The sequence below is a fragment of the Carassius auratus genome, chromosome 4 (genome assembly GCF_003368295.1).
Source record: "Carassius auratus strain Wakin chromosome 4, ASM336829v1, whole genome shotgun sequence".
NCBI lineage: Eukaryota > Metazoa > Chordata > Actinopteri > Cypriniformes > Cyprinidae > Carassius > Carassius auratus.
In genome coordinates, this window is record NC_039246.1 from 24,577,134 (window position 1) to 24,593,345 (window position 16,212).

The 16,212-nt window shown below is 35.8% G+C and overlaps 1 protein-coding gene across 10 annotated transcripts in view; it reads left to right on the top strand.

Annotated features, from left to right (window-relative positions):
• The first annotated feature begins 7,621 nt into the window (after window positions 1-7,621).
• LOC113063483 (ATP-binding cassette sub-family C member 9-like) overlaps window positions 7,622-16,212 on the top strand; it is a 36,487-nt gene continuing 27,896 nt past the window's right edge. For 4 of the 10 annotated variants that reach the window (XM_026233924.1, XM_026233932.1, XM_026233958.1 and 1 more), the window contains exons 1-9: window positions 7,622-7,941; window positions 9,407-9,586; window positions 11,178-11,336; window positions 12,457-12,598; window positions 12,689-12,810; window positions 13,057-13,223; window positions 13,490-13,732; window positions 13,854-14,042; window positions 15,343-15,513. In XM_026233924.1, coding sequence (XP_026089709.1) covers window positions 11,192-11,336; window positions 12,457-12,598; window positions 12,689-12,810; window positions 13,057-13,223; window positions 13,490-13,732; window positions 13,854-14,042; window positions 15,343-15,513 — 1,179 coding nt within the window. In that variant the 5' untranslated portion in view covers window positions 7,622-7,941; window positions 9,407-9,586; window positions 11,178-11,191. Of the gene's footprint in view, window positions 7,942-9,406; window positions 9,587-11,177; window positions 11,337-12,456; window positions 12,599-12,688; window positions 12,811-13,056; window positions 13,224-13,489; window positions 13,733-13,853; window positions 14,043-15,342; window positions 15,514-16,212 lie in introns of those variants that run through there. The other 6 variants (XM_026233973.1, XM_026233952.1, XM_026233970.1 and 3 more) reach the window with 4 other exon arrangements.

Consider the following 16,212-nt stretch of genomic DNA (forward strand, 5'->3'; position numbering starts at 1 on the left):
CAGCTGATACTGAACACTACAAATTTTAGATGTACAGTTTAGTCAAAGATCAGTAAACAACCTAGTGTGATCATGACAACAACAAAAACAGCACTTATTTCATTTTAGCTCTTGGACATGTCCTTAAGATCAGTAGCAATTATGGCCAAGTCAGATGTGTTCTCACAAAAGTATCAGGCCACTATATCAAATATTAAGATGATCACTTAATTTCCCAGAACAATCACCCCAAAGTATCCAAATAGTTTGCTCTTATTCCTTATTTTTTAATTTTGATCTTAATATTATTATTAATTTATTTATCCCCTATTTGTCCATTTATGTTAAAGAAACAATTATTCATTTTTATCTTTGTGATTTTACTTTTCTTGTTTTTCTTTTGAGTTGATGGTGTTGCTTAATATAAACTGCTTAATAAAAAACTTATATTTTACATGACTCTCTTCATGTGATAATTCATCCCACGGTTCTGCAGACCACAGACTAAGAAGAACTGAAAAGCAATTTTACTTAACTAACAGCTAACTGTATGATACCAGAATAAAGTCTGACCAAGAAACCATACAGCTAAAAGAAACAGAAAGCAGAATAGTCACTCACCTCTCTGAGAAACAACAAATGATGGCATATCAAACTCCTGTAAAGTTTGTTTGATGATTGACATTCATTTGACATTCACTGAGAAAATTAAGGGACTATCATAAAAGTGCGTGACAATGATTAACAAAATCATTCAGATTTTAAAAAAATATGTGTAGCATAAAAATATACAATTAAATAGTCTGAGTGTGTAAGTGGAGTACCAAACAAAAAATTATCTAAAAATATGGTTTATATTATTTAAAGGGGGGGGGGTGAAATGCTCGTTTTCACTCAATATCCTGTTAATCTTGAGTACCTATAGAGTAGTACTGCATCCTTCATAACTCCAAAAAGTCTTTAGTTTAATTATATTCATAAGAGAAAGATAGTCTGTACCGATTTTTCCCGGAAAAACACGACCGACTGGAGGTGTGATGTGTGGGCGGAACTAAAGAATCACGAGCGCCAGTAGGCTTTTGCGTTGAGAGCGTTTGGAAGCTGTGACATTACCGTGAGGAAAAAAACATCCAAAACAAACCATGGCTAACAGTCAGATTCAGCGTATATTTATGATCCAGAATCAGATCCAGAGGCTGAAATTGAACAAGAGCAGCATCAGCAATGACGTCTCTATGTGGAATGTACTGAAACTGTATATATTTGCTTAGCGGTTTTGGAAAATGACTAAGTTCCACTTTATGTCGTCTTTTGTTTTTTTTTTGTTTTTTTGGCTGTACATGCGGAAAGTGCAGTTTGATGACAACATCGCATGTTGTTTACTTGATGTGCATACGCGCCGATAGCTAAGTTCACAACACAGAGATATTTGAAGCAGTTTTACTCACCGCCTGCGGTTCCAACACACGATCGTGACCCTTTTTCGTAGGGACTGTATTATCCTTAAGAAATAAACGATGTGCAAATCCGGCGTCACACTGGGCCTTGTTTGTAAAACAAGCATCTTTGAAATGCAGGGAACAAACAAAAACACTTGCCCAACTCAGTTGATGCTCTCTAAAAATAAACTCCATCCACTGGTCCCTTAATGCTGTTTTTTTTTTTTTTTTTGGTAATCTGTGCAGGGTTGTCCTGCCCTGGCAACCAAAAACACACTTATTTTGTGACATTTTGCGACGCTCTCTCTCTGATCAGTGAATGTCTCGTCTCTGCTCTGCTCTACGGGAACACGCGCTCTTCCGGCAGAAGTGCCCTTAGGACCCATATAAGGAAATTCCGCTCCATCTAACGTCACACAGAGCCATACTCGAAAAAAACTTTCCGAAACTTGTGACAAACCGGAAGGAGTATTTTTGGAACAAAAATACTCCTTCAAACGTACAACTTAATTTTTGAAACTTTGTCCATGTTTAGCATGGGAATCCAACTCTTTAACAGTGTAAAAAACTCACTATGCATGAAATAGTATTTCACCCCCCCCCCCCTTTAACTCATAGAAACGTCTTGTTATAGCTCATGCATTCACACAACCCTGACACATCTTAAATGACTTAGATTTTGGGAGCATGACATGTTTTGATGCTTTTTTTAATGTCTGAGTATATTGCTACAAAAGCTATACCGAGAGCAAACTGTCCCACCCATGAGCATGTGCACCTCAAAGCACACACAAAAAGAGAGCTAAAAAGATAGCTAAAAACTGCCAGCTAGTCTGCTTTGAAGGACACCTTCAGGCCAACCATTAATAAAATCAATGCCCTGTTCTTGCAGGTTACTTCACTTAATAAAACCGTCTATATGCTATATGATTTTATATCTATATAACAATATGTTGGCCTACAGTTATAGATATTTAGACTTTTGAGACACTCCCTAACTTGGATTGGACTGTTTTTTCAGTTTTTATTCTTTGAATAAAAAAATTCTTAAATAAGTCTAAATCACCATCAAATTGTTAAGTATAACTTAATACTATCTTAATATTAATAACAATATAATAAATATAGGCTATAGCCTATATAAAAAAGTAAAATATTATGTAGCTATACCCAGGGCATGCTCATCGGTAGCTTACTGGTTATTTGTTGTGAGAATCCATGTTGCTTTTCCACAACTCGTGACATTCTCGATCAATATTCTGACACAATAAATAGGCTACAACATTAAAGTTTACATTTACTTACATTTACCTGCCAATTTACCTCCCAATCAACATTAGAATGCCACCCTCAGACTGAATTACGCAAGTACAGAAGGGCGTAGGCTAGGCCTATACCTCGGCTAAAAGTGTCCTGCAAGTACTCTGTCATTTGAATATAAAACTTAAGCTACTAATCAATCATAAAGCCTACAATATCATTCTACCCAGAATCAGCCTCATCTAAATTTAATATCATTATTATCATCTTCAAGGCTTCTTTAAATAAAATAAAAATAAAACAAAATAAAAAAAGAAACTTTCAAGTGTGTTTACACCTGACTGATGATTGATGCAGGATTTTGTACCTCCAGGAACAGAATTAGATAGCACTGTTACATAGGCTAATAGATAAAATCTATTTGCAACACATGCTCTCTCTCTCACACACACACACACACCCACGTGGGGAATAATCTGTGAATCTGATCAACCACTCCTTCAAAGAGCAGCTCTCAGTCTTCATATTTAGAGGCAGATATATTGTTTACTAACATAGGCCTACTGCATTTTTGATATCTAAGATCATTTTATTATATAGGTTCTAACTATAATTGTTTTATTTTCATTGTTGATATTATTACTTTTTACTTTATTGTTGTTACTTTTTAGCTATTTTTGCCTTTGTGCATAACATGAAATATATTGTTTGCAAATGAAGTGTACAGTGAACGTCAAACCACTAGGTGACAGCATGTTGTCGTTTTAAATTGTGACCATTGCTAATTCAAGCATCACAGAGATCCATAATCATTAATGTCATTCTGTAAGAAATCTAACAAACAAGCTACTTTCCTAATCCAAGCCACTACTGGCTGTTCTCAAGTTTAATCTTCTTTCTTTCCCTGTCTTTTTCCATTGTGCTGTCTAATATCCTGTACTGCACACATTTATCACATGAAACCAATTTACAATGTCCGAAAGGCGCTCTAATTGAGGAAAATGTTATCATTCAGCACCCATGCTAACACAGTAGAGGAAAGTAAGATCAGTGATAGCAAGGATGCAAGTGCTAGTTTAATCGTGGTTTTGAACTGTAATATTGCAGTCTGGGTCTGTTTATAGTTTATGTGAAAGCACCTTGTGGTTATACTGTGACAGTTTACACAGAGAGACAGGGAGTGAGCGAAAGAGATTGTTTATTTAATAGAGTTGCATGTTTCCACTCTTTCACTTGATAATTTCTTTATCTGTCTCTCTGTATTTACACTGATTATTGACTTTATAAATACCCATGATTCTTGAGACGTTTAAAAGACTTCCTGTCCCTTGCTAACCACCTCAATGAACTCAGCATTATGAGCCAAGTGACAACACTGGGCTAACTCAAGTGCTATATGAGGGCTGAAGTTAAGTTAAGTTTTTTTAGAAACAAATACATAAAATGTTTGTTGAAAGATCCATTTTAAGCAGGTAGCTTGGAACATGGAAACTGGTTTCTAGCTGGTTTAAACTCATCGTTAGATAGTTGCAGAAAGTTAATAGTTGTTTACCGGTCCAACCTCCTCAACATAATAGAAGTTATTTAGAAGAATGTTCATAACCAGAAAGTTTCTGGTCCCTGTTGACTCAAAAAAATTATTTATTAATTTTTTTTGGTTACCAGTATTGTTCCAAATATATTCTTTTGTGATCAACATAAGAGGGGAAACTCATACAGGTTAAGAACAACAACATAATTTTTATTTTTGGGTGAACTATTCTTTTAAAGCAGCCTTATATAGCTGCTGTTGCCATTTGTGTCAGTAATGTAAATCAAACAACAGAAAGAATATTACTCACTGTCCTTGACTGAATCACTTTTTGTAGAATAAGAATGAATGTTTATTGAATTTATACAGTGAATACTATTCAGTCTATTTATACATTTACTTTATACAATGTAATATTTCTTTATTTGTTTATCAGTTTATCAAGTAGGTTGATTTGGTATGTATCTTTGTTCTGTTATAATTTGTGACTGTTTACTTGTGTTCAGTAAGCTTGGTTTTACTTGAACTAGTATTTTTTTTTGTGATATTGAAATTTGTAACAAGAAATTTCTGTGCATCAAAAAATGTTGATGGCATTAAAATCCTATTTATCATACACGCACACACACACATATATGCATACATACATACATACATATTATTAAATATTATTACTTATTGTGATGGGGCCCTGCATTAAGTCATTGCCCAAGGGCCCAGTGAGGTCTGGAACAGCCCTGTCCATTAGCTGTTGAAGCTTTTCATTAGCTGGACTAAGCAGGTCATTAGCTGGTCCGAGCTGATTTGAGTTGGTCATTAGTTGGTTTAAGCTCATAATTAGCTAGTCCAACCTGGTCATTACCAACCTCAACCTGTAATTAGATGATTTGATCTTTTCATAAGCTGGTTCAACCTATACCGGTCCTTACTTTTTCAGACTGGTCCTTGGCTGGTTTAATCTGCTCATTAGCTGACTTAAGCAGATAATTCGCTGAGTCAAGCTGGTATTTGGTCATTAGCTGGTTCAGGCTGGCCATAAACTGGTTTATGCTTGTCAATAGCTGTTCAAGCTTGTCATTAGCTGGCCTAACCAGGTTTAAGCTGGTCTGAGTTATTTGTTAGTTGGTTTAAGCTGGTTATTTATCAGGTAAAGCTTTTCCTCAGTTTGTCCGAACTGGTTATTATCTGGTCCTTAGCAGGTCAGTTGATGGTTCGAGCTGGTTCAAGCTTGTCATTATCTGGTCTAAACAAGTCATTATTCGGTTATTATCTGGTCTTTAGCTGATTCAAGCAAGCAAGCATTTCATGGATAATCCAAGATAGTCTACTAGCATGCACTAGCTAAAGAGCCATTTTGAGCATTATAGACCAGTTTAGCTTCAATGTTCCAAAACACAGTGTCTGGCTCAAACAGAATTTTTCAGCACAGTTATAAAATACATGTCAGTGCAGTATAATTGTTAGGACCCATCTCTTTAACCTGGCTTACACATAACATACCAATATGCTTCTAATATCCAAATCCGTTAAAGGACTTTTAGGCTGCATTAATTAGGTGAACCGGGAACACTTCCCATAATGTACTTGCTACATCATTAGTAGAATGGCATCTACACTAATATTAGTCTGTTTCTCTCTTATTCTGAGGTCACTGTAGCCACCAAATCCAGTCTGTATCCAGATCAGAGGGTCATTGCAGTCATCCGAATCCAGACCAGACCAGATGGTGGGTCAGCACCTAGAAAGGACCTCTACAGCCCTGAAAGACAGCGGAGACCAGGACATCTAGAGCCCCAGATACAGATCCCCTGTAAAGACCTTGTCTCGGACGACCACCAGGACAACACCACAGGACAACTGCACAATCTGACTTTGCTGCAGCCTGGAATTGAACTAATGGTTTCGTCTGGTCAGAGGAGAACTTTTTTCTCCATTCTGTCACCGATGGAGTTTCGGTTTCTTGCCGCTGTCATCTCTGGCTTGCTTAGTTGGGGTCACTTTATCTACAGCGTCATCGTTGACTTGATTGCAAAACGAATGCCAGACACTATTTAAACTGAACAGAGATGACATCACTGAATTCAATGATGAACTGCCTTTAACTGTCATTTTGCATTATTAAAACACAGTTTTTCCCTAATGAATGTTGTTCAGTTGCTTTGACGCAATGTATTTAGTTTAAAAGCGCTATATAAATAAAGGTGACTTTACTATAATTTTAATAGAAGATCTACTACATGCTCTTACAACACAAAACATGGGTGGCATTGCTAAATGTTATGCATAATTCTTTGATATGTATTACTGTGAAATAGGCACAGATCCAAAGGGAAAAGAGAAATAACAAAACAGGATTGGGTAACATTAATTACTCCAGTGTCAATTGATGACGCACAGCACATGCATACGTGTGGAAACCGCCGATTCTCAGCTTAGTTATGGGAAACTGAAACTTTCTCAAAGAGGTTGTGTTTGACCCCCTGGCCTCTAGAATCCTTCAGCTTCAAGTGCATCCCTCTGTCCCCAGCCACAGCACCTCGTCCCAGGCTCTGGGTGTCACAACAGGGCCTTTGATGGCTCACACATGGGCTGCTTCCTGTACTACTTCCTGTGGTTAATGGGGGAGAGCCTGGGTCGGGGCTGCCCCCTTCTGGTCTCTAGGGAAACACAGGGGATGTGACTGTTTGCACACACACACTCACACACTGAGAAATACACTCCCATAATCCCCATTCAACCCAAGCGCTTTCTCAACCTCGCACACACCCTTACTTCCTTCAGTCACACACACACACACATACACTCACACTCCCTGCAGCAGTTCTCACCACGCTTCAGCCTCCAACCCATCTGTGACCTTTGAGCTCCGTCCCTTTGGAGTGAAAGTCCTGCTTCCCATGAAGAGCCAGCATCAGTCAATAGGTGGCTCTGAAGAACACTGACATTTTGCACATGCCAAACAGGGTTTCCCTATTGCTCAAGATTTTGATTTTGCATTGCTAAACACTTAAAAAACAAAGAAGTAACAGTAACTATTGTGATCAATCTTGTAATTACCAACAAATGTGTTTATACATCTGTGTGGATGAAATTTATTATGTGCTACTTTGCATGTCTGTTCCTTCCCTTTTATTTTTTTATTTTATTTTATTTTATTTTTTTAATGAACACACCATTTGTTTGGATATTTATAATGAGCCTCTTTAGCCTTATTGATGGGACAGTAGAAGCATCAGTCAAGGTTGCTTTTTGATTTATGATGGATGTTTAAAATAAATATGAATAGACAGACTGACACATAGAACAGACAGAAAGACCGAATGATAGACAGAGAGAGAGAGAGAGAGATTTTTAAAATGCCTATAGCCCACATGCGAATCCCCCCCAGCCCCCACCCCCCTGCTGAATGAAATCATGCATGACTTCCAGTTCTTTATGTGCGTCGTAAATCCTCTTTATTTTAGTGAGTTATATTATGCACCTGTCAGTGAATCTTCAGGTCTGATCCAGTTATTCTTGATGTGACCTACATCAGGAGCAGCCACGCTCGTGCACGGGCATCCCTCCTTTATATCTGACGCCATAGCAACGCTACGCTGAAGCAGTGATGCGCGCTTTCTTCAATACCACAAGGACAATGAGATACAACACCATCGCGTTCACTGTCTAACCGCTGATGTCGTAGCGTATTTACTGCAAGTATCGACAAAACCTACAACCGGAGACATCTAGGTGAGTGTGTCCGCAGTCTTGGCGCATTACATCTTAAATTAATTCAATCAAATCCCAAAGGTTGATTCTGAATGACGTTCACTGCCTTATCTTATTTACAATGGCCTGTTTATGTTTCCGTGCTGATATTAGGCTACAGTGCCTTTTTATTAAATTTTACGCGCGGTTTTAATGTCGTAAGGTGAATATTACATGGTTAAATGTGCTCATGTAGAGATACGTCACTTATAAATTATGAAAACTATCGAGGTTTCATTGTTTTCCTATGTCAGGTAAGATTGTTTTACAGAAGCAACAACCATGTGACTAGGTGTACCGATTACAGTTGACTGTAAATGCAGTATTTACGAGTAACATCGATAAAACAAATTGTAAGCAAAATTAGATTCGATAATAACATATAAACTTGATGTTTATAACATCAAGAAAGCTCATTAAAATCGCTTTTGTAGTTGTACAATTTTGTAATTGTAACAAATACCTTTAGATTAAGTGACTATAGCCTATAATCTTAAAAAGATTTTCCTATTGTTTACGTTTTGACTGTTCATCATTATTTAAGTATCTATTTTTTAAAAATTTAAATGGAGAGCAAATGCACATTTAAACAAACACTCTTCTATGGCAAAACAACAACAATAATAATAATAATAATAAATTAATAAACAAATAAAGCAGTTAGAAGTACCAAACATATTTAAAAATCTCATGTACTTAACATGAAAAGGGTAACAATCAACTAACAAATGATTTTAATAGAGCAAATAACACATAATAACATCCACAAGACAATAATGTACAAAACGTGGTGACAAAATTAAGAAAAAAAATAATAATTAAACTGGCAAACTAGTAAAAAAATGCTGCCATAATCGTTCATGCCTCAGTGCATGCTGGGAAAACAGAAATGGTCAATGGTACCTTTGCCGGAAACTGGTTGAGCAAAGGGTGCACTTTGACAGAATGTGCTCGTAAACTGTTTATGAACATTATGTTGAACTCATTTAATAATTTTAGAATATTTTTTCCAGAAATTATGCAGAGTGGTACTAAATAAATAAATAAATAATATTTATTATTATTTATTTAAAATGTAAAAAAAACAAGAATGTAATTCTGTTAAATATAATATACATTACTGATATTTAAAATAAATTGCTTTATGAAATCGACACAGAATCATTTGAATTTAAGATAAATATTGAACATTTAAAAATATATATTTAAATTATTAAAATCTAATTAAAATCTTTTTATCATTTAAATAGCATACATTTTCTTAACTTTTCGGTCAGTTTCTAATTGAAACATTGCTATCCCAACTCTGTGTTTGCTAGTTTCTTTACCTAGACTGCTTGTTTGGGCATCACACACACCCATGATGGCCAAAAATGCTGTGTAGGCAGGCAGCTCACAAGATTATGAGACACAGCCACAGTGTCACAGTCGATCTCTATTTTCTCAGGAGGGTCCGTACATTCATGCCAACATTCCTGTTCAAGTTTGGAAATACGATCCAAGAGCTAGAGAGAGAGAGACCATGAGCATCTGATACACTGCAGCTAAAAATAATATTCTCTGTGAATCACTGTCTCTAACACCAGCAACGGTTATGAAAAGCTACTAAAGCAGAGCAATTATTTTGGTAAGTTCTTATTTAATAATTTTATATGGTTGTCACTGTGGGTTTTACTATTATATTAACTATCCATGCTATTCAAAACTCATAAGTAGAGGAGAGACAACTTCTGGCTGTTGGCTATAGAGTGGGTGGCATCTTATAATAATAAACATGAACAGCAGTTTTACACAATAGTATTGAGTATGAATGAGGAGACTATTGTACTGTAGTCTATTTAATGCACTTGTCATGGGCTCTACTTTGTAATTCATTACACATCAACCAAGACACAGCAATGCATTCTTTGGTTTCTATAGCACATTTTCTGTGAATAATATTAATAAGACCATTCATGATTTTTAAGTCCTGCAGTGTCTTAAATTTGCATTAGGTACTGTACATTTAATAAATTATGACATTAAGACAGTCATATCAGTAGCCTAATATAAGCTGTTTTGTTTAACATGGAGAGGTGCCTCATGAGGGCCGACATTTTGTGATCATGTGACCGGCCACACGTTGTTATTATTTATATATTATTTTATCGGACACTTTGGTTGCGGAATAAATGATTCAATATTTAATAGGCTTCCACAGCAATATAAGATGTTAATTTTAGCATTTCTAACTAAAAAGTTTTCTTTACTTTTCATAGGTTTTTGCAAGTTTTTGCAAAATGCATAAACGTAAATGCAAAACTTTTTTTTTTGCCAATATAGTCGTTATTTTATGTGATATCATGATGATATGACCATGTCTATTACAGTTAACTAAAACTAAATCCATCAAACAAATTTTATTACTTGAAATGCAATAAAATATATATAAAATGTATTTTATTTCAGCTAGTTGCTAAAGCAACTTCTCACATTTTCATTTAGTTTATCTTGATGTTCTAAAATAACAAACTAAAACTGAAATAAAAATTTATTAAATTAAATAACTATGTAGACACATTTTGAAAAAAAAAACATACAAATCCCCAAAACATGACAAAATTACTAAAACTTTAACTAAAATTAAAATGAAACCAGAAAATATAAAAATGAAAAATAATTCAACATATTATTATTATATAATAGTTATACTAATACATCCACAACCATAATACAGATATGTTCGTGTAATTTAAATATTTGTCAAAAATATATATATATATTTACATTATATTTTAATGGTGATTTTAATAATCATTTTCATATTATTATAGGATCCACAGCATGCAAGATTCAATCTAGCAGAGATTATTCTGCCCAAGCAAACATTACTGTCTGTTGTGATGTTGTATAATGCAGCTATCCTTTATGAGAAATTAAACTTAGCTGGTAAATTATTTGGCTGAGAGGTACAGGCAGTGTCCCCAGAGAGGGTTTGTTAATCTTGCTCTTACACTGATTGTCAGCAGAGAATCAATGTCAGACAAACACTTTGTCGGATCTCATAGTCAATAATGAATACAGGAATACTGCTTTCACTTGGGCTCAAAGCTGGCATACTGCAGACTGAAAGTCTAAATGAACACTTGATTTTTCATTAAATACATATTTTTTTAGATTATAGTTATCTGTAATGAATTCGATATATTCAAATCTAACATACATGTGTTTTTCTTTAGCCCAGTCAGGTGACATGGCCTTGTCTTTCTGTGGGAACGACAGAGGTAATGCCTACAGTGTGGACAATGGAGTCCTGGACAATGGCTGCTTCGTGGACGCCCTCAACCTCGTCCCTCATGTATTTCTTCTCTTCATCACCTTTCCAATCCTCTTCATTGGTATGAATGCCATTGTCTTTCTTCCCTTCAGAATTGAAATATATAAAATTCAGAATTTAATACGGAATGCCTTTTAATTAGTACTGTGAAACGATTAATCATGATTAATCACATACAAAATAAAAGTTTTTGTTTACATAACATATGTATGTGTACTGTGTTTATTTATATAAATACACACACATTCATGTATATATTTCAGAAAAATAAGTTACATTTATATATTAAATGTATTTGCATATAATATAAATTATATGAATAGAAATATAGATATGTATGTGATTAATCGCGATTAATCGTTTAACAGCACTACTTTTAAGAATCCTAGTATTTTATTTTATTTGATGATATGATACATTTAATGTATCCAGGTGTTTTTTATTTTATTTCATTTTATAATTTTTTACCTAGAAAAGCATACCATTATAATTCTTCATTATAATTTAAATATAAGGAAGTAGAATAAAATTGGAATGGCAACTGTAATTTTTCATAATTCATATTATATATTGACAATTCTTGTTTTAATTTTAATTGATCTAATATTAATAATTAATAAATGTATTTATTTGGAGCCACACAAGATAAAACTTACGAAGTGGAACCCTTACATTGAATGCCTGTTGTGTGATATGTGAATTTCTCTGGATTAAAGCTCAGTAAATTCTAGTTCTTGTCATTCCGATTCCAATTTCTGTGACTTGTAGCCAATTTTCAAGGAAGCCAGTTCTTAAATGGTTTATGGCATACATCATGTTTGGTTCATGGCATACATCATGCCTTCAAAAGCTAAGGGGCCTAGGCATTATCAGAACTAAATGGGCCAATTCATTATCTGTATTGGCTCCCCAAAGAGCATTTAGTCATCCTTCTCGAAAAATCATTTTCTCTGGCGCCACAATGGTGTCAGTGCCATCCCTCATTCAGTCTCATAATGAAAAAAAAGTTTCCCATATCAGAATTACTACTCTTTTAGCCAAAGAAAAGAAAACAATGAAAAATCGAGACAGGCGGGGACAGATACAGGATGGTGATTAACAAAGTAAATGTTAACTGTATTATATTAGACACACAAGGGGATAATATAATTACACGTGTGTGTGTGTGTGTTGGTGTCCAGGCTGGGGTAGCCAGAGCTCAAAGGTACAGATCCATCATAACACCTGGCTGCACTTTCCTGGCCACAACCTGCGCTGGATCCTTACCTTCACACTGCTGTTTGTGCATGTGTGCGAGATCGCCGAGGGAATCGTCTCCAATACGTTGGTTTCAACACACATTCAAAATATCCGAGTGTTTATGACCGTTATGCATTTATGTTTATGTCTTTGTGTTTGAATGGATCATTGTAGACGGATGGGGTCCTATCACTTGCACCTCTTCATGCCAGCGCTGATGGGCTTCATAGCGGCCACAACATCAGTCGTCTATTATCACAATATAGAAACCGCCAATTTCCCCAAACTGCTGCTGGGTAAATCAATGTCCATTTCATTATGCAAATGTGAAGCTGGCTGTTAATAATAAAATGTACTTTGAGTGTTGCCGTTTCATCTCCTACATTATATAACAGTTAGTGTCGGTCCTCTAATTTAAATAAAACACTTTCAGTCTGGATGTTGCTTGGCAACATGTAAAGGTTGATTCATATTTTAGTCAGTTTCTGTCTTTGTACTTCTGTATGAGAAAGAGAACTAACCTCAGAAATATTCTTTCACAGCTTTATTTATTTATTGGATTCTGGCTTTCTTCACCAAGATGATAAAGTTATGGAAGTTTGCAGAGGCGAAGTTGGGGGTGAACGAGCTCCGTTTCTGTATCACAGCTGTGCTAGTGGTGCTGTACGGCTTGCTCATGGCTGTCGAGATCAACGTTATCAGAGTCAGGGTGAGTTTGAACTGGCCGGGTTTAGGTTTAGGTTTAGGCTGGATTAGCTGATAGACATATAGCCATGATTTTCACCATCAAAACTGCTTGACCAATATTATTTCTGGTTGACCAAGGTAGTTAGGCTGTTTAAGTAGTTAAAGTGAACACAAAATCGAAATCCAACATAACATCCAAAACCCAACATAGTAGTTTGTTCAGTAGGGTAATTACATACTACTAACAAATCATATGACCTGAATCTTTTATTTTTCTCTTACCTGCAGAAGTATGTGTTCTTTGCGAACCCCCAGAGGGTCAAGCCCCCAGAAGACTTACAGGACTTGGGCGTGCGATTTCTCCAGCCCTTTGTCAACCTCCTCTCCAAGGCAACATATTGGTGGATGAACCCGCTCATCATTGGAGCCCACAAGCGACCCATTGAGCTGAAGAAGATTGGCAAACTGCCAATCGCGATGAGGGCCTTGACTAACTATATGCGTCTGAAAGACTCCTATGAGGAACAGAGGGTATGTGCAGAAGAACAAATGTTATTAAATAAAGGAACAACATTTTCGTATTTGATGAATATATTGTAATAATGAAGAGTTTCAGTTGACCAGAGTCTCTTTGCTTGTATAATTCTGACAGCAGAAAACAGAGGACCCAGAGAAATCCCCGTCCATATGGAAGTCCATGTACCGTGCATTTGGAGGGCCAATACTCCTCAGCAGCACTTTCCGGTACATGGCGGACTTGCTGGGCTTTGCTGGGCCACTTTGCATCTCTGGGATTGTGGAAAACCTGCATAATTCAGCAAACATTGACAGGACAAACAAGGTGTGTGTTACATCTCATTTTAGAGTGTTCAATATGGTTGTCTTGTGTGTGTCGCCGATGAAAACTCCTACAAATTCATATTCAATAAGGTCAGGCGAAAAATAACGTACCTGACCTGACAGTACTATTTTAACGCCAAAAGACAGTTTGCACTGATGTAAGCTGTTAGTAATTCTGCCCCTGAGTCTTGCTTAATTTTAAAAAGTGAGTTTTTGTGTAATATTTGGTTCTGTTTTAAGAAAGAATTTACAAAAAAACAAGTCATTTCGCCTTCAGTTACTGTATATGCATCTTGATTTATCAATGTATAGTACTAGAAAACAAGACAGAAATACAAATGAAAAAAAAAAATCTTTAGGATAAACCGGCATGATTTTGGTCAATAGGACAATTCAAGGATACCAACAACTGTCAATCCCAAACACATATCAGAGAGACAGTAAAACAGGGAAATGGAGGGATAAAGGAAACTACACAACTTATGTGTTGGAAATATATCATAATCCAGTCACTGTCGCACAGCACTTTGATATGATCTCTCTTACTTTGGAACCCATTCATAATGTGCCTTATTAAATAATTTAGGTTGGATGTTGATCAAATAGCTGTCAGTTAAATGATTTGCTGCAGATACATGGTCTGCTGGTTATGCTGCTAATTACACTATATTTATTTTTCCTGGGTGCAACGTGACAGTATATTGTAGAGAATGATCTATAGTCTGATATCTGATCTTGCCTTGCTATTTATCACGTCCTGTGTGATGTCACAGAGCCACCATCAGAGCTATTAATGAGAGGACTGTGTGTCATTGCCTTGTGATGACAGCATTTATTAGATTTCCCACAGTGTGTTTTTCCCTGCTCAGATGAACATGATGTCATGTGTGCTTGAAGGTTTAGATAAGGATGGATTCTTTGTGGATAACCCAGGATGTGTGAACTTTCAAGATTATTGTGAACTTGCAGGACTGGAGACTGGAGTAACAGCTGCTGAAAATTCAGCTTTGTCATCATAGGAATACATTACATAATAAAATATATTAAAATAGAATACATTTATTTTAAGTGTGGCTTCAATCAAAATACATTTTGGGGTCACTGTAAAAATGTGTGTGACAAAATGAAGCTCAAATTGCACTCCTTCTTACACACACATTGCTGCCAGCAACACTCTGTTAAAGTGACTCCTTCTTTTTATTTAAGTGTGTGTGAATGCTTGTGGATGACCTCAATAAGGGGTTGAAATGCCGTTTTTTTTTTTAATTAAGTTTGTTCACACTCTGTTAATGTCCTGTCAGACAGCGAACATGACTTTCGGGGTGTACTTCATGTCTTCCACTGAGCTGCTGAAGAATACGTCTGTTCTGGCAGTTCTGCTCTTCCTGGCACTTGTGCTTCAGCGAACATTCCTGCAGGCCTCCTACTACGTCACAATAGAAACCGGCATTAACCTGCGCGGGGCGCTGCTTGTAAGTTTCAGAGTTTACTGGAAGTCAAACATGAAGTGAATTATCAGACAAATTGATATTTTAAGAGTCTGCACTACACACTTCAAGTTGTTTTGTACGGCACAAAATATTATTAGACAATTTCTTAGTAGGAAAGTGAAGTTGCTTTATTCTATTCTGTTCTATTCTATTCTGCTTTGACCTGTTTGATTCTCTACTACTGTTCTTTGTCCCATTATTCATTTCTACTCTACTTTGTCCCATATTCTGTCATTTTTATAATTTATACTCTGTTCTATTGAATTCTATTCCATTTATTATATTTGATTATATTTCAATTATGCTTCATTTTGGTCTGTTCTGTTTTTTCTGCTTTGTCCTATTCTATTCTATTCTATTCTGGTTTGTCCTGTTTGATTCCATACTACTGTATTTTGTCCCATTATTCGTCTACTCTACTATGTCCCATATTCTGAATTCTATTCTTTCTACTCTCTTCTGTTGAATTCTATTCTATTTATTCTATTCTATTCTATTCTGTTGTTCATTTCAATTATGTTTTTGTTAATCTATTCTATTTGGGTCTATTCTATTATTACCTGTTTTGTTCTGTTCTGTTCTCTTCTGTTCTGTTCTGTTCTGTTCTGTTCTATTCTGTTCTGTTCTGTTCTGTTCTATTCTATTCTGTTTGTAAGTGTTATTGTAAACATACAAAACGTT